Below are 24604 nucleotides of genomic sequence, written 5' to 3' on the forward strand. Positions count from 1 at the left end.
TCATTTTCTCCACATATGTGATCATATCAGCCCGTATTTCATATGGATGTGTCTCAGCTTTACGGATCTATGATCGGGACGCTCTGTTTCGCATCAAGGAGTCTATGGAGGGCATGTTTGATACACGGGGCAGGTACAAACAAGCGTTTCCTCCTCCCTTTTTCATCAACCCCGACTCACCTGAGTTCTGGCTGCTTTGTCGGGCCCCGGGGCCAGTCCGTAAGAAATCAAGGAGAAGAGGCTCGCGCTCTGGTGTCCAGGTGAAGCGACGACGCGCTGCAGCACGCCTGGGTTCTGCTGTCGCCGGCCATGGACAACGTGTAAGGTGTCTGCGCCGGGTCCCTCTCCTCAATGTGTGCGACAGCACATTCATGCTTTCGTCTGCTTGGACCACAAGGACAGTCTTGGAGCCTACACAGCGCTGGAGTAGTGGTCAATGGTCCTCATCGCCTCCACGCTCTTCCGTGTTTACACCGGCTCCCGCAAGGTCCAGCTGGAGGCCACGTGACCGCTGGACGTGCCTTCGACCAATCCCGATGCGCTCCACGGACACTACCTCCCTGACGTCATCGACCCTGCATATCGGCCTGCTGAATGCCCGGTCTATTACAAATAAATCCTTCTCTCTGAACGATCTTTTCACAAGAGAAAAGCTGGATTTAATGTGTCTTTCGGAGACATGGCAGAGAGAGGAAGAGTTTATTCATCTAAATGAACTCTGTCCAGTTGGCTGCTCTGTTGTCGGGAAACCCCGCCCCTGCCGTCGTGGGGGGGGTCTGGCCGTTATATATAAGGACAGTTGCACATGCAAAATGACCCAGACCCAGGATTTGACTTCATTTGAGTCCCAAATGGTCATGGTGGGATCTTCAAATCCATTTTGCTGTGTGTCAATCTACCGTCCCCCTGGACCTGCTGCTCTGTTTCTGAAGGATTTTAGTGACTTTTTATCCTCCATAATAAAGTTGGAATCTGTTCTTATCCTTGGAGATTTTAACCTTCATGTTGATGACAGCTCATCTTGCTCCGCAAAGGAACTTTTATCATTGACTGAAGCTTTTAATTTTGAGCAACATGTTTCTGAGCCCACACACCAGAAAGGCCACATTTTAGACTTAGTTTTTACCCTTGGACTAGACATTTCAAATGTGTCTGTACAGGACATCCAGCTCAGTGATCATTTTCTTGTTCAGTTTGATCTCCACTTCAGCCCTGAGCCTAAGCCCATAGAAGCTAGGTCTCAGAGGCGTGTTATTTCTGCTAATACTGCAGACAGTTTCTCTGCCATGTTTGACCCTCTTTTGTTTATGGACTGCCTTGATGTGGACAATTTTACTCAGTGTTTTACCAACCATTGTGTCAAAATTCTGGATCAGGTGGCACCTTTTAAATCAAGCTGGTCAGTTCGGAAAAAAGTGTGCCCTTGGACAAATGAAGACACCATGAGTCTAAGGAGACTTTGTCGTAAGACTGAACGCCTGTGGAAATCCACTAAACTTGAGGTGCACAGACTCCATCTCAGGGATCTTGTGGCCTCATATAATGAGATGGTGGAAAATGCCAGATCAGACTTTATTCGTCAACTGGTAACGGCTAACAAGAAAAATCCCAAAGTGCTTTTTAACACAATCAATTCTCTTGTGTGTCCTGCTGCACCAGTTACTCCTGTTTTTTGTGAAGCGGACAGCAATGCATTATTGAGATTTTTTACTGAGAAAATTAAGTTGATCAAGGAGAAAATCCCTCCCCTTTTGTGTGGAACCCCTGCTGTCGCTGAGCCTGTCTCCAGCTTGTGGTCCTCATTTAGGTCTGTGACTCTTGCTGATATCTCAGCACTGGTGACCAAGATGAAACTCTCCTCTTGCTCATCGGATGTCCTTCCGTGTAGGCTTTTTGTGAAAGTGTTTGATGTAATTGGCCCCTGGGTTACCAAAATGGTTAACCTCTCTCTGTCCTCTGGAGTGTTTCCCAATGCTTTTAAGCATGCTATAGTGGAGCCTTTACTCAAAAAGGCAGGCTTAGACCCGACTGTCCTCGGTAATTTCAGGCCGATCTCTAAGCTACCAATCTTGTCCAAGATCCTAGAGAAGGTGGTCTCTGAGCAGCTGTCATTATTCCTGGATCAAAACAACATCCATGAGACTTTTCAGTCTGGTTTCCGCAAACATCACTCTACGGAGACAGCCTTGCTGAAAGTGTCCAGTGACATTATGATGTCTGCTGATTCAGGAAAATGCACTGTTCTAGTTCTCTTAGATCTGTCCTCAGCCTTTGACACCGTCGACCACCAAATCCTGTTGAGAAGGCTGAGGGATGAAGTAGGACTGTCAGGTTCAGTTCTACAGTGGTTCTCGTCATACCTTTCTGGGCGTAGCTTTAGTGTTACAGCTAACCAAATAAGGTCTGGGTCAGCAGATCTGTTGTGTGGAGTCCCCCAAGGTTCTGTTTTGGGTCCTTTATTATTTTTGTTGTATTTGATCCCCTTGGGAAAAATCGTCCAGAGTTTTCCTGATGTCTCCTACCACATGTTTGCTGATGATATTCAGCTTTACTGCTCTTTCAAGCCTACTGAGCTCCACAGGCTAAATTCCCTAGTTCATTGCTTGGTGGAGATAAAACAATGGCTAAGTATGAACACCTTGCAGCTAAACGTAGACAAAACAGAAACCCTGGTTATTGCCCCTGATGCCTCCATTCCTGGGATTAACCAGTATTTGGGTGATTTGGGCCAGTCTGTTAAACCGAGCCTAAGAAACCTGGGTGTTGTGTTTGACAAAGACATGTCATTAGTGCAACACTGCAAACAGCTGACAAGGAATTGCTTTTTTCATCTGAGGAATATTTCGAAACTCAGGAAAATGTTGTCGCAAAAGGATTTGGAGCTGGTCATTCACGCATTTGTGTCCTCGCGTTTGGACTACTGTAACAGTTTATTCTCTTGTCTAAACAAGAAGGAGCTGTCTCGCCTGCAGCTAGTGCAGAATTCCGCAGCAAGAATTCTGGCCCGCGCTAATAGGAGGTCACACATAACCCCTATTCTCAAAGCTCTTCATTGGCTGCCAGTTTCCTCTAGGGTAAATTTTAAAATTCTGGTTTTAACTTTCAGAGCTTTGCATGGTCAGGCTCCACCTTACATCAGCGATCTGATCCAGCCCTACACCCCAGCTCGGGCTCTGAGGTCTGTGGATCAGAATCTGCTGATGGCTCCTCGTACTCGCTTCCGGACCAGAGGAGACCGATCCTTCCAGGCCGTTGCTCCCAGGCTTTGGAACGATCTTCCAGTCTCTCTGCGTTCCATGGAGTCTGTTGACTCCTTCAAAAGGCAACTAAAGACCTTTTTATTTGTGCAGGCTTTTGCCTAATTATCTTGGGGCTGTTATGATTGTAAATGTGTTGTATTGGCCTTTTTAATCTTAAATTTGTATGTATCCCTTAACTGTGTTTTTATTTTAACTGTGAAGCGCTCTGTGACCATGGTCTGTGAAGAGCGCTCTACAAATAAAGTTTACTTACTTACTTACTTAATGCATTAGCGCCACCACATGGTCGGGAGTTGCTATGCCCTCCTGCGGCCCTCGCGGCCCACACGTACAAAACAGAATTTTTTTGCGGCCCACTAGGTGGCGCTTGCGGCCCAAGTTTGGGCCGCGGCCCTATGGTTAAGAATAACTGCGCTAAATAACATCCCAATACAGCCCTGAGCAATCACCTGAGACAGAGCAAAACCCCCACACCTGCTCCACCATAATTACCACCAAATAACCCCCCCCCCCACCCAGCAGTGTGTGCTAGCTGAGTGTCCTAGCTGAGTGTGTCCTACCTGAGAGTGTCCTACCTGAGAGTGTCCTACCTGAGTGTGTCCCACCTGAGTGTCCTACCTGAGTGTGTCCTACCTGAGAGTGTCCTACCTGAGAGTGTCCTACCTGAGAGTGTCCTACCTGAGAGTGTTCTACCTGAGAGTGTCCTACCTGAGAGTGGCCAGTCTCCAGCGGGGATCCTCCAGTCTAGACCGAAGCTCCCCTGCTGACTCCCCTGGATGATTGTAGCTCAGGTCCAGCTCTCTCAAGTGGGATGGGTTGGAGGTCAGAGCTGAGACCAGAGAAGAACTTCCTTCCTCTGAGATCAGACAGCCTGACAGCCTGCAGACACACAACACAGGTCTGTTGCATGTTCTCAGCTCAAGTGTCCTGTTGCAGATACGTTTAGCAGCCTGTTCACTGGAACTGGAAAAGACTTGAATGAATCCTGACCTGAGAGACTCCAGTTTGCAGTGTGGACTCTCCAGTCCAGGACACAGCTGCTCCAGTCCAGAATCCTGCAGGTCGTTGTTGCTCAGGTCCAGTTCTGTCAGACTGGAGGACTGAGAGCTGAGAACTGAGGACAGAAGTGGACAGATGTTCCCTGAGAGGTGACAGCCACTCAGTCTGCAGACGGAAGAAAAGAACAACGACCAGGGGCCTCATTTATAAAGCTTGCTTGCGCACAAAACAGGGCTTGAAAGATGCGCACGCCACCTTCTATGCAAAGGTTGGGATTAAAAAAAAAAACTAATGGAAAAATGTGTGTATCTTTATGCCAACCCTGACCCTAGCGCACAAACCTTTTGAAGATATGGGGAACTGGCGACGCAGGCGGTGAGGTGGTGAAATGAAGCCATATTCATGTCATACTTTTAATGTCATCACATATCAGACTTATAATATAATAGCGCTGACCGTGTCCCTCTGTGTTTGAAGCACAGCGTCAGTCAGTTGGCCACTTCCCGCTGCGCCATGTGCTTGGGACACTCTGGTGCTGCAGCCACGGTGCAGGACATGCCGTGCCAGTGTCGTGCCAAAAAGTGATTGCCTGCCAGAATCTGATTTCTGGCCGCGGGAGCGCGCACAGCAGCAGTTGAGCGATAGCGCTGAAACGTCAGATTTTCAGATTATGAAGCTCAAGAATGAGATCAAGTCATATTTAGACAGAAACAACTTTTCATTAACTGTATTTGGCCTTCAATCCATTTTTGCCAGGAGAAAATGCTTATTTTGTGTTGTAATGGTCCTTTAAAAGTGTTAAAAGCAATACTGTGAGCTCTAGTGTTTATATTATGAAGCTCAAGAATGAGATCAAATCATATTTAGGCAGAAACTACCTTTCGTTAAATGTATTTGGCCTTCAATCAATTTTTGGCAGGTAAAAACACCCATTTTTAGGGGAGACATCTAATTCTGGCAGGCAATCAATTTTTGGCACGACACCGGGCCACTCTCCTCTTGACCTCCACCTTCAAATCACACCACTTTTTTATTTCTGCCACAGATCTGTCCGTGGCACTCACGGCGTTTACAGCAGCATCAACGTGCTGCCACTCACATTCTTTCTTTTTGTTAGTAATGCCAGTACTGTGACCACCAAATAATGTGGTTTTCCTGGCCTCCACCTCATCCACAACATCTCCATCTTCCAGTCTCCGTGTAATTTAGTGTCACGGTGGCTGGACACGTCTCATTCATCCTGACGCACAGCAGAAACAGACTGCAGGAAGCCGCTGCGCATGCTCAGCAGGCTCATTCATATGCAAACACAGTCATCAAGTAGTTTGCATTGACCATTCATGGTAGAAAGTGGGCGTGTCGAGGGGGGGGTATGAGGAGAATTCACCTGCGCAACCTTCCAGCTGGACTGTGATTTATAAAGAGAACATTGCGTGCAGATGTGGGTGCACACGGTTTTATAAATCAGGATTTTTTTGTGCGCACGCCATTTTTGGCTTTTGGGCGCACATGCACTTTTAGTATGAATCCTACACACTCTTTTATAAATGAGGCCCCTGGTTATTTCACTGTTGTTGAAGAAAATTAGTTGTGTCTCCGACTGTTCTGCTGGTCTTCAGTAAAGTTTGTGTTAAATCACATTTCAGCAACAAACAATTCAAGCTGCTTTACATGATAAAAACATGAAAAGTGAAAAGGAAAACATTTAAATCATGACTTTTAGTGCAGTTGGCAGAATAAACAAAAGTTACTGAAACTAGAGTTACATTTAAGTATTATTATCATTGTTTAAAGTTAAATTCAGAATAGTTTAAATAATCCATCAAAGGCTTTAAACTAACAAGTTTTAACTTGATTCAAAGGAACTGAGGGTTTGTGTTCCTGCAGGTTTCTGGAGGTTTGTTCAAGATCTGTGGAGCATAGAAGCTGAATGCTGCTTCTCCAGGTTTGGTTCTGGTTCTGGTTCTGGTTCTGGGGATGCAGAGCAGACCTGAACCAGGACACCTGAGAGGTTTGGGTGGATGCTATGCTAACAAGTCTCTGATGTATTTTGGTCCTGAACCATTCAGTGATTCATAAACTACCAGAAGTATTTTAGAGTCTATTCTCTGAGGTGCAGGGAGCCGGTCTAAAGACCTCAGAACTGGACTGATGTGTCCACCTTCTTGGTTCTGGTGAGAACCAGCAGCGCTCTGGATCAGCTGTGTGATTGACAGCTAGTCAGACCTGTGAAGATGCCGTTGCAGGAATCAAGTCCACTGAAGATAAACATGGATGAGTTCTTCAAGGTCCTGCAGAGACATCAGTCCTTGATCCTGGAGATGTTAGAGTCCATGACTGCACCCAGATTCCAGGTCTGAGTCCATGACTACACCCAGATTTCAGGTCTGAGTCCATGACTATACCCAAATTTCAGGTCTGAGTCCATGACTACACCCAGATTTCAGGTCTGAGTCCATGACTATACCCAAATTTCAGGTCTGAATCCATGACTACACCCAGATTTCAGGTCTGCGTCCATGACTACACCCAGATTTCAGGTCTGAGTCTATGACTACACCCAGATTTCAGGTCTGCGTCCATGACTACACCCAGATTTCAGGTCTGCGTCCATGACTACACCCAGATTTCAGGTCTGAGTCCATGACTACACCCAGATTTCAGGTCTGAGTCTATGACTACACCCAGATTTCAGGTCTGAGTCCATGACTATACCCAAATTTCAGGTCTGAGTCCATGACTACACCCAGATTTCAGGTCTGAGTCCATGACTATACCCAAATTTCAGGTCTGCGTCCATGACTACACCCAGATTTCAGGTCTGAGTCCATGACTATACCCAAATTTCAGGTCTGAGTCCATGACTACACCCAGATTTCAGGTCTGAGTCCATGACTATACCCAAATTTCAGGTCTGAGTCCATGACTACACCCAGATTTCAGGTCTGAGTCCATGACTACACCCAGATTTCAGGTCTGCGTCCATGACTACACCCAGATTTCAGGTCTGAGTCCATGACTACACCCAGATTTCAGGTCTGAGTCCATGACTACACCCAGATTTCAGGTCTCATCAGTGGTTTTTAGCTGTAATAGCTGAAGCTGTGTGTTGACTCTTAAATGCTCTTCTTCTGGTCCAAAAGTTCAGTTCAGTTTTGTTTGTGTTCAACTGAAGAACATTATGTCACATCCACTTATTGATTCGATCTCTGCATCTACTCAACACTTGTATGGGCTCAATGTCTCCTGGTGACATTGAAATGTAAAGTTGTGTGTCATCTGTGTAGTGGAAGGAGATATTCTGCTGGAATCCTGAATCCTGCTGCTGCACAGCTGGATGATGTTGTTGACAGAACTACAGCTTCAATGTCAACAACGTTGGACGGTGTCGTCCCTCAGGAGCAGAAGGTAAAAGGTCAGAGCAGGTCGGTCCCGTGATTTAATTCACAACTGCTGGTTTTAAAGCAGACCTCCAGAAAGATGGAGAGAAAGTGTTGTTCCCATAACTTAATCAAGATTACATTAATCAAGAATCAATAATATGGTACTGAATAGACCGCACTGAGGTTTAAACCTTTGATTTCTGTGTCGAGTGTTGAGGTGAGTTTGTAGTGAAGTGGGTTCTACCAGTAGTACCGGGGCGGCAGTAGCTCAGGTGGTAGAGCGGGTCGTCCAATGATGGGAAGGTTGGCGGTTCGAATCCCGCTCCATCCCAGTTGCTGTCGTAGTGTCCTTGGGCAAGACACCTTACCCACCTTGCCCCGTGTGAATGTGTTTGAATGTGTATGAATTTTTGGTGGTGGTCGGAGGGGCCGTTTGGTCAATATGGCAGCCAAGCTTCCATCAGTCTGCAGGGCAGCTGTGGCTACAAACTTAGCAGCTGGGGCTACAAACGTAGCTACCACCACCGGTGAGATTGTGTATGAATGAATAATGATCTCTGTAAAGCGCTCTAGATGCCTTGAAGGGCGCTAAATAAAACCAAGCCATTATTATTATTAGTAAAACTGGGCTGAAGTGAATTATCTGCTGCAAGGGAGTCAGCAGGAAAGGACTTGAATGAATCTTGACCTGAGAGACTCCAGTTTACAGTGTGGACTCTCCAGTCCAGGACACAGCTTCTTCAGTCCAGAATCCTGCAGGTCGTTGTTACTCAGGTCCAGTTCTGTCAGACTGGAGGACTGAGAGCTGAGAACTGAGGACAGAAGTGGACAGATGTTCCCTGAGAGGTTACAGCCACTCAGTCTGCAGATGGAAGAAAAGAACAACAACCAGGTTATTTAACTGTTGTGGAAGGAAAGTTAGTTGTGTCTGCAACTGTTCTGCTGGTCTTTAGCTCATCCTGCCCCCCCAGTACAAACAGAAATGAACGTGTTTCCTTGTCAGAGTTTATGTTTGTGTGTGATTTTAGGTCCAATGTGTCGTTAAAGTCTCTGGAAATGAAAGAACCAGTGTAAACTCACTCATGTGAGGTTGTGCTGAAAAAAAGACCCAAACAAGTGAAGAAAACATGAAATCTGGAGGTAAAACCAGACGTAGTCAGAAACTAGCCTCCACTCCACAGGTCCAGCATGTGTCTGTTGGTACTTACAGAACTTTCTTGGAGGCTTTGACCACCGGCAGCAGCCTCCGTAGAGCCTCCTCTGAAGCTGAGAACTTCTTCAGGTCAAACACTTCCAGATCTTCTTCTGATGACAGTAAGATGAAGACCAGAGCCGACCACTGAGCAGGAGACAGTTTATCTCTGGAGAGACGTCCAGACCTCAGGGACTCTTGGATCTCCTCCACCAGAGACTGATCGTTCAGTTCATTCAGACAGTGGAACAGGTTGATGCTTCTCTCTGCAGACAGATCCTCACTGATCTTCTTCTTGATGTATTCAATGGTTTCCTGATTGTTCTGTGAACTTCCTTGGTTTGATGTCATCAGACCTCGTAGGAGGTTCTGATTGGTCTCCAGTGAAAGACCCAGGAGGAAGCGCAGGAACAAGTCCAGATGTCCGTTGGGACTCTGTAAGGCCTTGTCCACAGCTGTCTGATAGAAACCGATTGAAGAAGGGTGAGTTGTTAGTTGATCTTCCAGCAGGTTGACTCCAGAGTTGATGAAGGTCAGATGAACATGAAGAGCAGCCAGAAACTCCTGAACACTCAGATGGATGAAGCAGAAGACCTGGTCCTGGTACAGGCGTCTCTCCTCTCTAAATATCTGGGTGAACACTCCGGAGTACACTGAAGCCTGTCTGTCATCAAAGCCACACTCTCTCAGGTCTGATTCATAGAAGATCAGGTTTCCTTTCTGCAGCTGCTCAAAAGCCAGTTTTCCCAGAGACTCCACCATCTCCCTGCTCTCTGGACTCCAGTGATCATCAGTCTCAGCTCCTCCGTCATACTTGGCCCTCTTCAGTTTGGCCTGGACCACCAGGAAGTGGATGTACATCTCAGTCAGGGTCTTGGGCAACCCCCCTCCCTCTCTGGTTTTCAGGATGTTCTCCAGGACCGTAGCAGTGATCCAGCAGAAGACTGGGATGTGGCACATGATGTGGAGGCTCCGTGATGTCCTGATGTGGGAGATGATCCTGCTGGTTTGCTCCTCTTCTCTGAACCTCTTCCTGAAGTATTCCTCCTTCTGTGGGTCAGTGAACCCTCTGACTTCTGTCACCATGTCAACACAGTCAGGAGGGATCTGATTCGCTGCTGCGGGCCGTGTGGTGATCCAGAGACGAGCAGAAGGAAGCAGGTTCCCCCTGATGAGGTTTGTCAGCAGCACGTCCACTGAGGTGGACCTTCTGGGGTCACTGAGGAATGTAGATTTGTGGAAGTCCAGAGGAAGTCGACTCTCATCCAGACCGTCAAAGATGAACACGACCTGGAACTCTTCAAAGCTGCAGATGTCTTTGGTTTCAGAGAAGAATCGATGAACTAGTTCCACCAAGCTGAACTTCTCTCTCAGCACATTCAGCTCTCTGAAGGTGAATGGAAGCAGGAACTGGATGTCCTGGTTGGTTCTGCCTTCAGCCCAGTCCAGACTGAACTTCTGTGTTAGGACTGTTTTCCCGATGCCGGCCACTCCCTTCGTCATCACCGTTCTGATTGGTCCTTTTCTTCCAGGTGGGGGATTAAAGATGTCTTTCTGTCTGACAGCTGTTTCTGCTCTGTCTGGTTTCCTGGAAGCTGCTTCAATCTGTCTGACTTCATGTTCTTCGTTGACCTCTCCGGTCCCTCCCTCTGTGATGTAGAGCTCCGTGTAGATCTGCTCCAGAAGGGTTTTCTTTCCTGCTTTAGTGATCCCCTCAGACACATGCTGGTGCTTCTTCTGCAGCTGACCTTTGAGTTTGGATTGACAAATGGCAGCGAAGGTCTCTAAATAAAGATGAAAAACCAGCAAAAAAGAAAAAGAAAACCACTTAGTGCTTTAAAACCAGCTCACAACAAGTTCTACTTCCTCTAAAGAATCAACATTTCAACATTCACTGATCAGCGGTTCGTAGAGTATTGAAACGTTTTCCTCCCAAAAACCCCTCCGATCAATCAGAGGAACAAGAACAGTGTTTCCTCTACGATTCACTTCAGACACACAAGTTGTGTTTGTTTTGTGTTTGCTGGAACTGAATATTGAATCCATGTGGTTCAACTCTTTAGAATAAAACGTTATTTTACTGGGATATTAATGACCTTATTAATGAGATGTTCCAAACAGAAGATGAGCTGAGTTCCTCCACCTTCCAGTGGGTTTAATGTTGTGTCTGATCTGTGAATGTTGGTCATCTACTGAGACATTCGGTGTGGTTTTCTCCAGCAGCTCAGATGTTCAGAGAAATGTCTTACTGCTCTGCAGGAGGTCGGCCAGCTTCTCCTGCTTCCTCCTCCTCAAGAACTTCACTGTGATCTTCACGAGTGTCTCTCTGATACTCTTCTGCTCTTCATCTTCATCCTCCTCCAGACTCTCTGAGGATTCTGGGTAATCTGGACTCAGAACCTCCTGGATCTTCTTCAGCTCGTCCTTCACAAACATGACGATGTCGTCCTCCAGCAGCTGGAACAGAAGACCACATGAAGGACAAAACCAGACTGAAATTACGGAGACAAACATCAGGTCATGATGGACAGACTGACAGTCCACTTGTCTGCAGAGACCAGCATGGAGACAAACATCAGGTCCATGTTGGACAGACTGACAGTCCACTGGTCTCCAGAGACCAGCATGTAGACAAACATCAGGTCCATGTTGGACAGACTGACAGTCCACTGGTCTCCAGAGACCAGCATGGAGACAAACATCAGGTCCATGATGGACAGACTGACAGTCCACTGGTCTCCAGAGACCAGCATGGAGACAAACATCAGGTCCATGATGGACAGACTGACAGTCCACTCTGTCTCCAGAGACCAGCATGGAGACAAACATCAGGTCCATGATGGACAGACTGACAGTCCACTGGTCTCCAGAGACCAGCATGCACATGGACATCAGGACAACATAAGCAGTTTTTGTTCATGTACAGACCTGAAAGATGGAGTCCAGCTGGGTCTGATGCTGCTGGACAGACGGACCGCTGGGGGACTCTGAGATCTGCTGGTCCACTCTGTGGAGGAATCATGAAGAACTAGGTCACATGATGTCTGAAGGTCCATGGAGTCATGTTTGGATGAGGACAGTCCACCAGAGGACTTCCTGTCATGTTAAAGGTTCTCTGGTCCTCCTTAGACTGAGAACGTCCACGTCTCACTCCCAGTACAAGCTCTCAATCTGGTGCTACAGGAGAGCTTGACATGCATTTTATTTACACGAAGTACAGTCAGTATGTATCACCAAAACACAGGGAAAAAAGGAAAAAATGTGTGCCAAAAATGTTTTGCCAAAAATCTTAAAATGGTACAGACTCATTGATGACATCTTCTGTCTAATTAAAGCTGATGCTAATGAACTGGAAGACTTTTTTACATAACTGAATAGCCTCGACAGCAACCTCCAATTCACAATGGACTATAGTAGTGAAAAAGTTCATTTTTTAGATATGTGGGTTGAACAAAAGAATGGCTCCTTATCCACTTCATTCTACCGTAAAGAAACCGATAGAAATACACTCTTATTGGCTTGTAGTTTTGATCCTCCTCCCCTCAAAAGAGGCCTACCCAAAAGCCAGTTTTTTAGACTCCGGAGAATTTGCAGCAGCACAGAGGATTTCATAGACACGACATTAGAGATGAGCTCTAGATTTGTCCAGCGGGGATATCCTATGGATTGTATCCAGCGGGCGTTTGATGCGGCATGGAAGAAATCACTCTCAGAACTGCTACAAAAAAGCAAAAAGAAAGAAAGGAAGTTCTCTGTGACCTGCATCACTTCCTACTCTCCCCTATCTTTCTCTGTGAATCCACATTTGAAACATACTGGCACATCCTGACCCTGAATTGGCCCCCACTTTTAAAGACCCCCCCCCCCCCCCCTTCTTTTATATAAAATAAATTAATCATGTGTATTGTCCTTCCTCACACTTCCCAACAATAATGAGAGCCAGTTTCTATGAGTTGTGTAATATATATATACATATATATATATATATATATATATATATATATATATATATATATATATATATATATATATTCACCTCTTTTAATCTTTAAACAATTTGTGAGTTGAATTTGACCAGTTCTCCTTTCTCAAGGAATTGGGTCGATTAGGAGACTGGGCATGACTCCTATTTATTCTAAGATGTTCTCTTCATGATTATTTTTGATTTACTTTTGTTTTTACAGTACATTCATCCTCCCTATTTTTTATACTGTATTGGTCAGAACACAGATGGGATTTTTGCTGTGTGACTCTCTTCCCTCATTGCAAATATTTTAAATTGATTAGTATCTAAGATTGACACTTTACAGGTATAATCATCCTCCCTTTTTAATGATTATACCTTTGAATTTGATTAATGTATTTCATGCATGCACTTTGTGGGTGTTGTTTCTTTTTTTCTCTTTTCTTTTTTTCTTCTTCTTCTTTTTTTCCCTGTGTTTTAGTGATACATACTGACTAGGGCTGGGGATCGATTCAAATATCAAGAATCGATTCCGATTCTTAAGAATCGATTATCACGATCCGATTTGATCCGATATTGATTTGGGTTACTGTTAATAAAACTGTTTTTTCAGTTGTTGCATGAATGATATGACTGTAGTTCTGCAACATATTAACCCTCCTGTTATGTTCGTTTCTCAGGTACATCAATGCTGTTCCCGGGTCAATTTGACCCGGTGCATGTTTAAATACCCAAAAGATGTCAGAAACCAAAAAAATCCAAACAAACATTGTTAATATGTCATTACTAACTCCATTACTAACTATTCTATCAATATTTAGTGCAATGGTGTTCCTTACCTCTGACAGGTAATGGCTCAATTATGATATGATTCACTCGTTTTTCATAAAAAATACATGTTTAAACTTTCTTTTTAATGTTTCACCACTTTATTACTTTTGAAAGACCAACATATAAAACACAATAGTTTGCATCACATGCTGCCCAGATTTTGATGCCATATTTAGCTGGTTTGGAAGGCATGTATTGCCTAAATGGCCTTTCATCCACTGTGATATTAGGGCCTGGGTTGTAGTGGAAGTTGCTCTACCAACTTGTCCCACACTGTCCTAATAGCTGCCAGCTTGTCTCTCTCCCGTCTACCAGCCCTTGTCTCTCGATTATCAAATCGGATTACTCTGGAGAAAATGTGAAAAGTCTCCAGAGACATTGTCGCTCGAAATATAGCCCTGCCTGTCTCAGCATCCCAAAGACTGGCTGTCGATTCATCCTTCGACTTATAGACCCCAGCCAGGATGAGGACCCCCAAATACGCATCGAAATGTGTTTTGTCCAGCTCCTTCCACTTCTCCCCCAACACACGCCTCCCTTCTAGATTGGTCATTTCCAGAATTATTTTCTTTATTGAATCTGGCATGAATAGCTCAAAAGCTGACTTGATGTCAGTCACACGAGTCACTGCCATCCTAGTGGGCCCTGGCACTGTCTTTATTATGTTTTCTGCAGACAGTTTTGCCTGACGCACATTTGGGGATGACGACCACTGTATTTCACCATTTTTTGACATGTTTTTGAGTGTAATGTTGGTAGGATTCCCATGCAGAGAATCTTTTATATGTTTTGCCCCTCCCCTGTTGAGTGTCCAGTGAGTGTGGGTGGAGTTTTCCCGCGAGAACATCCAGCACCTGCACTTGCGCGTGTGTGTGTGTGTGTGTGTGTGTGTGTGTGTGTGTGTGTGTGTGTGTGTGTGTGTGTGTGTGTTACACAGGGTGTGTGTGACGCGTCTAGTGCAGTAGAAGTAGGGAGATGTCTGTAGTTAGTGCATGTTGCATTGTGCATGTTGCATGTCGCTTTCTGCTTGCTACTCTCTGCTTACAGCTACCGCCGCCAGCTAGCTCCCCTCGGGGGGTGAAAAGAGGAGCCGAGTGCGTAAGTCTCCTCCTGCTGGTACATAGCCTCTCCACCACCAAGACTCCTCACAGTGCCTCCTCGTGGCCACACACGGATAAGGGTCTTTGCAGACCCTGAACTAAACTGGAGGGGATCTCGGAGCAGCAGTGGGCCCCAGAGACGCGGCGTATAGGCCCATCACCATGTGTGTGGACACGCCCTGACGCCCGTCAACCCTGCCCCAACTATGGGTAAATAGCCCCACTGCCTTGTGGGTCAGCTTATTTAGGCAAAGGCTAAGGGAGCACACCCTGACAGAAAAGCATTGTGCTGGCGGTGCGCAACAGGCGGGCCTTGAAAGACTAAGGACCCGGCAGCCTCCTGCAATCATGATGGGGGACTGGTCGTCATGGGCTCACCCACGCCACCGGGCTTACCTCATCGTGGTGAAGATAGTGCTACTGGGGAAGCGCACCTCCTTTGGCACTTAAATATCTCCTTGCGCAGGTACCCACTTCTGACCATGGTGAACAGTACCTGGACTTACATCCGGTTGAAGTCTGACGGCGATGGGGTTCCTGGCGACGGGAGCAGGTGCGAATGAACTGGAAGCTCTTAGCTAGAACCCTGCACGGCAGCAGCACAGGGTATAGGTCGCTAGCAGCTCGGCTGAGTGGAAGCTGTTTTCGGCAGACCCCTGTGTGTTTGAGCAGCCCTATTTAGGGACGGCACTGCTCACCTCAATTGAGGAAGGGCCTAGAAAAGGTGGCCTAAAAACTGCCCACTCAATCTCGCCTGGATAGGATACCGCACCTATCGGGCCATTCCACTCCAGCGGTCGAAATAAAAAAAGGAATCCATGCAACTTGAAACTGGCAACATGGAATGTAAGGACTCTCCTGGACTCTTATGGCAGATCTGATAGACCTCACAGAAGAACTGCCTTGGTTGCTGCAGAGCTGAGTCGTTACAACATCGACATTGCAGCTCTGAGTGAGACCAGGATCCTGGATGAAGGCTCTCTAACAGAGGAAGGTATGGGCTACACTTTCTTCTGGAAAGGCTACCCCTCAGGGGGACAGCATCTGCATGGTGTAGGACTAGCCATCAAAAACACACTACTGCCAAGACTCACAGAAACACCCGTCGGCATCAGTGAGAGACTCATGACCCTCCGTATCCCCCTGGCTAGGAATCGCTTTGCTACACTTCTGAGTGCTTATGCACCGACCCTGCCAACCGAGAGTGAAGTCAAGGATTCCTTTTACCAGTCACTTGACGAGGCTCTTTGCCGGATCCCCAAGAATGACAAGATTTTCTTGCTTGGGGATTTTAACGCCCGAGTGGGACAGAACAGCAGGATATGGAGTGGAGTACTTGGCAGGCATGGAGTCGGCCAGGCGAACGCAAATGGGATGAGATTGCTTACTCTCTGCTCTGAGCATAACCTGACCATAACCAACACCGTCTTCCAGCAGAAGGCTAAATACAAGACATCATGGATGCACCCCCGTTCCAAACACTGGCACCTGATAGATTTTATCATAGTGAGGCGTAGTGACATCAAAGACATCCTCATCACCCGTGCCATGAGAGGTGCAGAGTGCTGGACAGACCATCGTCTGATTGTGGCCAATGTCCACATGCAAGTGCGCCCCCCCTTGCGGCTGCGAGGACCCAAGAGGAAGAAGCTAGACTGCAACCGCCTCGAAAACCCTGATGCAAGAAATGACTTTCGTCGCTCCCTGGCTGAGAAATTAGGGGGGATGGAGTCTTCCTTGAACTCATCTGAGAACACCATGGACCAGAACTGGAACTCTATTAGCTCGGCTCTCTATGAGGCAGCAGCCCAAACAATTGGCTATAAGAGCAAGAATCACCAAGACTGGTTTGATGACAACTCGGACACCATCCATGTCCTGCTGAAGGATATGCACAAAGCACACAGGGCAACCCTAGAGAACCCTTCATCCAGTAGCAGCAGGCAGAAATGGCAGAGAGCTCGTGGAGAAGTGCAAAGGGCTGTTAGGAGCATGCAGAATGAGTGGTGGAGAAAAAAGGCACATGAAATCCAGACCTTTGCCGATAAAAATGACATGCACAACTTTTACAACGCTGTCAAGAAGACCTACGGCCCAACAAACCGCTGCATCACTCCCCTGAGGACAGCAGACGGTCTGACAATTTTGAAGGACCAGCCGAGCATCCTGATGAGATGGGCAGAACACTTTGGCACCCTGCTGAATCAGGAATCTGATGCAGCCCCCACCGTTCTGGATGAACTGCCTACATTTCCTCCTATACACAATTTGGACCAGCCCCCAACCTTCCTGGAGGTCCGATCAGCTATCCGTTCCCTCAAAAACAACAAATCCCCCGGTAATGACAACATCCCGGCTGAACTGCTGAAGCAAGGAGGGTACCTCTGTACAAGAGCATTACACAGATACATCACCAAGGTCTGGGCTGAAGAAAACGTCCCACAACAATGGAAAGACGCCAATGTTGTCACTATTTATAAGAATAAGGGTGACAAGGCTGTCTGTGGCAACAGTAGGGGAATTTCACTCCTTGCTGTTGCTGGCAAAGTCCTGGCAAAGGTGATGCTCCAGAGGTTGATAAAGGACATCACTGAGTCGATACTGCCTGAATCACAGTGCGGGTTTAGAAAGAGTAGGAGCACAGTGGACATGATTTTCACAGCTAGACAGCTGCAGGAAAAGTGCAGGGAACAACATCAGGACCTATTCATGGCCTTTGTCGACCTCTCCAAAGCTTTCGACACTGTTCAGAGAGAACTTCTATGGGGAGTCCTCCTCGGGTTTGGCTGTCCCAAGAAGTTTGTTAACATCCTCCGTCAGTTCCATGAGGGAATGACTGCTCGAGTGACCATGGGAGGTCAAGAGTCTGCCCCCTTCCTGGTACATACAGGAGTAAGGCAGGGGTGTGTACTAGCACCAGTGCTTTTTAACATCTTCCTGTTATGTGTTACCCAGCTTCTCCACAAGGAGATTGAGGACAACAGCGGTGTGGCAGTGGACTTTCGCCTAGATGGCAACCTCTTTAATATTAGGAGGCTTCAGGCTACCACCAAACTGCAGAGGGAGAGAGTCATTGAGCTGCAGTACGCAGACGACTGTGCGCTGGTATCTCACAGACCACAAGACCTCCAGTCCGTTCTTGCTGCTGCGGTGAGAGCGTACAGCAGGATGGGACTGACCGTCAACACCAGCAAGACGGAGGTAGTGTGTCAGTGGAGTTCCAACAAGCCATCTACACCACCTATCTTCACTGTTTCTGGAGAAGAACTAGCAAGTGTTCCATCCTTCAGATACCTGGGGAGCATTCTTTCTGAAGACAACACTGTTGATAGTGAAGTCCAGAACAGGATCAAGCAGGCAGCGGCTGCTTTTGGGAGACTCAGGCGTCGGGTCTTCCAAAACAAGAACATCCATCTTCGCACAAAGGTCTCTGTCTATCAAGCCATCTGCCTCACTACCCTCCTGTACAGCTGTGAAGCCTGGGTAACCTACAGCCGCCACATCAAGGCCCTAGAACAGTTTCACATACGCTGCCTTCAGCGCATCCTGGGGATTACGTGGCGTGATCGTGTGCCTCATTCCGAAATACTCTCAAAAACCAACTGTAGGAGTATTGAGGCCACGATCACCCAGCACCAATTACGATGGCTGGGCCACATAGTAAGGATGCCCTCAGACCGCCTGCCTCGCAAAGTGCTATACGGCCAGCTACACCATGGTCGTCGCTCAGCTGGAGGCCAGAAGAAGCGCTATAAAGACCAGCTGAAGACTGCATTACGGAAGTGCAAAATCAGACCTGAGGCCCTGGAAGCTGTGGCTGCTGATCGTAACACCTGGCGTCAGCTGTGCCAGGATGGCACTCGCCTGCTGGAGGAGGAGCGGACAGCCAGGAGACAGGAGAGAAGACTCAGGAGGAACACACCTACGGTTGCTGTTGCCGCCACCACCACCACTACATTTACGTGCCCTACCTGCAGTAGGGTTTGTGGATCCAGGATAGGGCTATTCAGCCACCAACGAACTCACCGATAGAAGTCGTCATCATCGGACTCGATGGACAACCATAAGCAAGTGTGTGTGTGTGTGTGTGTGTGTGTGTGTGTGTGTGTGTGTGTGTGTGTGTGTGTGTGTGTGTGTGTGTGTGTGTGAGAGAGAGAGAAAGAGAGAGATTGGGGTGAAACATGTCTCACAGTTGCAAAGAAAGAAATAGTCTGACATTTCTGACACTCTTTTACCTCCAGATTGACTGCCGGGTCAAACTGACCCGAACAGTATCCATGTTATATAAACATGCAGGGGGGGGGGTTGCAAATATGTGAGATGAACCATTTTCATATTATATGTTGATTACACTAATTAAGGCAAGCAGAAGAAGTTTCATACTGAAAAAACTATATACTCATCAAAGCCACACTCTCTCAGGTCTATACTTTTAACTATTTTTCCCAGATCTTCAAACTTTAAAACGGGTCAATTTGACCCGGAACATAACAGGAGGGTTAATACTAGTATTATATTGAGATTCAACAGCAAGTATTGCAGCTAATGATGCTGTAAGGACCAATCAGCTCCCAGAATGCTGATAGAACTGAAACAGAAACATCGTGGGTCAGAATTACCAAACAGATCCAGGGAGGAAACAGAGACCGAGGAAATCAGTTTTATTTTTTCCCCATTTATGAGAATTTGGTTTTTAACATTTATGCAAATGTAACCCCAAGACAGTATATAAAGCAAAGAAATATAGACAATTTATGCAATTATAACTGAAAACTTTAATGTTTTCATACCTTTAAACATATTTAAAGGCAAAAACATGGCACCAGTTATTCTCGTGTCCAACAAAATATTCATTTTTTTGGGCATAAACAAAAAAGTACCAAAAGTTGTAATGTAATGACACATAGGCCTACCAGCCTATAATAGACAAGCTTTGGTTCTGATCTGTTTGATGCCTTGAGAAAGGTCTATGACTGAAACGTTGGCCCAATAGAACACTAGTCGGGTGAGAAGAAGGTATGCGGGAGTTTTCTTTTTAAATTGGCTGCAGCTTTCCTCCTCCGACGCACCTTTCTGCATATCCGGTGTGCTAAAAGTTTTCTACTTTGGATATCCTGTCAGATACCTGCCATGTCTGTCTTGTGCTGTTGCAAACCTGTTCATTGTTTTTACTGTTTTTGTCCTGTGTCAAATTATGGACAGTAGAGATTGTGTATGAGATGCCTTTTACTGCAAAACAAATCTACCTACGGTATTAAATGAAGTTAACTTGAACTTGAACTTGATGTTGCAACCACAGCAGAAAGATGCCCCTGCTGTACAAACCGGTGAACTACAGTCACTCAGAAGAGACTCCAACACCCCCTTTATAGTCTGCTGTGTTTCTGGAAACATCAACAACCATCTAAGAATGGCAGCAAAACAGAGAAATGTTCACTTTAAACATTATGATGAAAATGTTTCAGTCTCAGTTACGTTTTTCAGAAACAACGTTTACAAACAACTCACCCCTCTGAAGGAAAACCAGGATCATCTTTAAAACCGATATAGAAACCCTTTGATCTGTCACTCTTCAAGGACACACAGCTGGGCTCAGATCCAGGTCCAGGTCCAGATCCAGGTCCAGGTCCAGGTCCAGGTCCAGGTCCAGATCCAGGTCCAGGTTCAGGTCCAGGTCCAGGTTCAGGTCCAGGTCCAGGTCCAGGTCCAGGTCTCCTGTAATAAAGGTGTTTGGTGACGTGAGGGCTGAACTCTGACGTGCAGAAGAGTCATGGACAGTTAGATCATCTCACCTCTCTTCTTCTCTCTCAGGTTTTCCCCTGGGGGAGGTTTTGGAGGGAAGGACTCCCTCCTCTCTGTCCTCACACTGATCCATGCTGCTGGATTCACATCAGCTCACACACACCTTCTACTTTCATCTGCAGAGGAATCACACGTCATGGTAGATGTAGGCTACAAGCACCAGCTGCTCCATCTATATTTTTTGATGCAGGTGATTTTTTTTTCATGAATAAATGATGTAGTGATGAAAAGGCAGCAGCTTCTCTCTAAAGTATGAGCTCAGTCCTGGATGACACATCTTTAAATATAAATGTGTATTTTGCGTAAAGAGTTTTAGTGTTTAATTGTTGTGTTTTGATAACTTAAAGCCCAGTGTGACTGGTGAAATATGTCTACATCCTCCTAAAATAATAGTAACATTTATGCAGCATGATTCTAAGCAACCTTGAAAAAGTGTTTAAAAGGCAGCCAAGAATTAAAACCAGTTGAAAAGAGAGTGAAAGCATGTAAAAGTTGGCCACACACTAACGCACGTTTTTGAATCGGGCTGTTTTACGTTCTATTATGTCAGGAGTTTTCAGAGGAAGTGAGGAAGTGTGTCATTCTTTCTTCGGCTTTCTTGTAGAAAAAAGGGGAGGAGCAGAAAAGTAGCTTATTTACATTTTAAGAAACAGGCACGAATAAAAACCTGATAAGACCGGTTTATTCCAGTTGAAACAGAAACAGGGAAGCCAGATTTATGTATCTGTTGAATCACCGGCATCAAGAAACAGAATTCCTCTCTCAACCTGAAAAAGCTTTTTAAAATTTTTATGTAAATACATTTTTTTACATAAATTCACAAGACTCAAAATAAAACGGTATAAGTGTAATTAGTGAATATTGGAGAAGGGGCAGGATTAAATTTGTTTTACTTCCTAACCCTTTTTAGACATGTTAAAGAGGATTTGTGTTTTACGTGTTATGCGCATGCATGTACATAGGTACGTATATATAGATAGGTAGGTGTGTACATGTACATAGGTATGTATGTATGTATATATATATATATATATATATATATATATATATATATATATATATATACACACACACACTGTCGAGACACATTGTCACGCAAAGCTCCAGCTTCCTGCAGAGACGACACCTTGGAAGTAGCTTTAAACAGTCTTGAGCCAGGAGAACACCCTAGGGGTAATTTAGAACTTAGTGACAGTCATGCCAAATGCCAGATAATGACATTTGGCCACAGATCACATCCGACTGTAAATTGCTTTTCGTCTCTCACTTGGCTTGTGTATTTCCTGCCTTTTGTACTTTGAACTTACTGTATAAAAAGTCATGACTCCAGCACACCAACCCAGACACGCTCTGAGTAGGTCCTGCTCACCGCCGGCTTACTGAATAAAACTCTCAACCCCACAGCAGATTCCTGAACTGGATTCTATATTATTATTGGGGCGGCAGTAGCTCAGGTGGTAGAGCGGGTCATCCAATGATCGGAAGGTCAGCGGTTCGAATCCCGCTCTGTCCCAGTTTGCTGTCGTAGTGTCCTTGGGCAAGACACCTTACCCACCTTGCCCCGTGTGGATGTTGGTGGTGGTCGGAGGGGCCGTTTGGCGAGATATGGCAGCCACGCTTCAGTCAGTCTGCCCCAGGGCAGCTGTGGCTACAAATGTAGCTTACCACCACCAGTTAGGGTGTGTATGAATGAATAATGATCTCTGTAAAGCGCTCTGGGTGCCTTGAAGGGCGCTATATAAATCCAAGTCATTAGGGCCCGAGCACCTTCAGTGCGAAGGCCCTATTGTATCCGTAGGAATTTTTCGTTCTTTCTTTGTTTCTTTGTTTCTTTGTTTCTTTCTTTTTTTCTTCTGACGAAAGGAGGGCCTTTTTGCCCCCCTAAACGTGCCCAAAAAGTCACCAAATTTTGCATGCAAGTCAGGCCTGGCGAAAAATTTGATAATTAATGGTTTACATTAATGGGCGTGGCAAAATGGCTCAACAGCGCCCCCCGGAAAACTTTGTGCCTCAAGCCCCACAATACGGTTTGACGTACATGCACGAAAATCGGTACACACCTGTATCATGGCACAACTTAAAGAAAAGTCTCTTGGAGCCATGGCCGAAACCGAACAGGAAGTCGGCCATTTTGAAATCTGATTGGTCCATATTTGATAGTTCTCCAAAAGTCACCAAATTTTGCATGCAAGACAGACTTGGCGATAAATTTGATATTTCATGGTTTGCATGCCCCTAGAATACTTTTCTCTGCTATAACTTTTGAATGGTTTGGCATAGGAAGTTGTGGGTGGTGTCATGGGACTCTGTAATGAGTCCATAAGCTTTGTTGGCCTTAATTAGCCCCGCCCCTTCTTCTGATTAGTTGTCCCTTTTTTCTGCTATAACTTTTTAATGGTTTGACATAGGAAGTCGTGGGTGGTGTCATGGGACTCTGTAATGACTGCTTAAGCTTCGTTGGCCTTAATTAGCCCCGCCCCTTCTTCTGATTGGCTGTCCCGATTTTCTGCTATAACTTTGGAATGGTTTGACATAGAGAGTCGTGGGTGGTGTCATCAGATTCTGTATGGAGTCCTTGACCTTCATTGGCCTGAATTAGCCCCGCCCCTTCTTCTGATTGGTTGTCCCTTTTTTCTGCTATAACTTTTGAATGGTTTGACATAGGAAGTCGTGGGTGGTGTCATTTCTGATATGCTTATTGGGGACGGTGGCCGTTAGTGCGAGGGCCCGTTCATCGCTGCTTGCAGCTTTAATTATTATTATTATTCCTCAACAACACACACATACATATATATATATATATATATATATATATATATATATATATATATATATATATGTGTGTGTGTGTGTGTGTACATGTACATAGGTGTGTAGTCATTGTGTAGAGATTTATTTTTAGAGATTTATTTATTTTGTGTACTAATCTAATATTAGTGTACTAATCTAATATTTGTGTACATATTAGATTTTTTTTATTTATATAAATGTATTTACATTGGATTTTATATGTTCAAATTGTGTGTGTATGTGTTTGTGTATATGTGTATCTATGTCTATTTATCTATACATACATAGATTCATACTAGTGTAAACGTTCGTTATGCTCTAGCTATACAATTTTATTGACGTGTCTGGAATGAATCCATAAGTTAAATAAATGAAATATAAAAGCTTGTCCAGTTCTTCTTTTCACAACTGGCCCAAGAAGGAACCCAGATGCAGCAGAATCTGTTTTTGTGCCCAGTTTAATTGGGATAAATCAAATTTCTATGATCGTCGTCAGAACCACTCTACAAGTCTTTGTAGTCAGAGTTTAATTTAAGGCTGATTTTATCTGCTTATTTTATTATCTGTGTCTTTTTCTTTCAAAGGCTTTAAACAAGTCAACTACACTTCCCTTTTCTTGTCCTCAAAGACGTGTCACCGTCCATCCAGGAGGAATCTTCAGTTCAACATGAACTCAGGTCAAACGTCTTCAAGAACAATCGAAATGGAAGTCGTGTTTGTTTCAGCCTTTGAGAGTTTCTCTGACCTGGATGATAGTCTTTTATTTCATATTTACTTTATACAAAAGCTTTAAATAAAGAGTCAAACTTCCAAATGAAGTGAACAAGTTTACAGAAAAGTATCTGGAGACAAAGTTTAAACATGAATCAAACTTACAGTTTGTTGGATCGGTCCACAGCTCTCCTGATGACTCAATTCCACGGCATGAAAAACCAAATCTGAGTCTCAAAAAGCTTCACAGGTAAGAGTCCAGACTCCACCCCCTCATCTCCAGGTGTAATTCAGTCTCGTTAACTCTTGGCAGACTGGATTCAGTGAATGGATCCATGGAACGAGTAAAGTTCAGAAACTGTCAGAAGCAGCAGCGATGTTGGTGTTGATGACAGATATTCATTTCTGCTGTGGTTTTATTGAGGAGAGTCGGCTCTCTGACCCTGGAGGACTGGAACTACTCTAGTCTTGTTCCTGTCAGTGGTTCCGACCAACAGGAGGCTGTTTTTTAGTTTTGTTGACAAGGAAGTACATAACTGACACGCCTCAGCTGCGTCTCAAACATTCAAACA

The 24604-nt window shown here is 45.4% G+C and overlaps 1 protein-coding gene across 3 annotated transcripts in view; it reads right to left on the bottom strand.

Annotated features, from left to right (window-relative positions):
- LOC133446715 (NACHT, LRR and PYD domains-containing protein 4-like) overlaps positions 1–24604 on the bottom strand; it is a 109708-nt gene that overhangs the window by 16368 nt on the left and 68736 nt on the right. For 2 of the 3 annotated variants that reach the window (XM_061724722.1, XM_061724721.1), the window contains exons 2-9: positions 20522–20647; positions 20238–20444; positions 11763–11841; positions 11084–11291; positions 8851–10618; positions 8331–8504; positions 4251–4424; positions 3969–4139 (exon numbers count right to left, since the gene is read on the bottom strand). In XM_061724722.1, the coding sequence (XP_061580706.1) occupies positions 3969–4139; positions 4251–4424; positions 8331–8504; positions 8851–10618; positions 11084–11291; positions 11763–11841; positions 20238–20444; positions 20522–20604 (2864 nt within the window). In that variant the 5' untranslated portion in view covers positions 20605–20647. Of the gene's footprint in view, positions 1–3968; positions 4140–4250; positions 4425–8330; positions 8505–8850; positions 10619–11083; positions 11292–11762; positions 11842–20237; positions 20445–20521; positions 20648–24197; positions 24508–24604 lie in introns of those variants that run through there. The other variant, XM_061724720.1, reaches the window with a different exon arrangement.

This window comes from Cololabis saira, chromosome 7 (assembly GCF_033807715.1).
Source record: "Cololabis saira isolate AMF1-May2022 chromosome 7, fColSai1.1, whole genome shotgun sequence".
Lineage (NCBI taxonomy): Eukaryota > Metazoa > Chordata > Actinopteri > Beloniformes > Belonidae > Cololabis > Cololabis saira.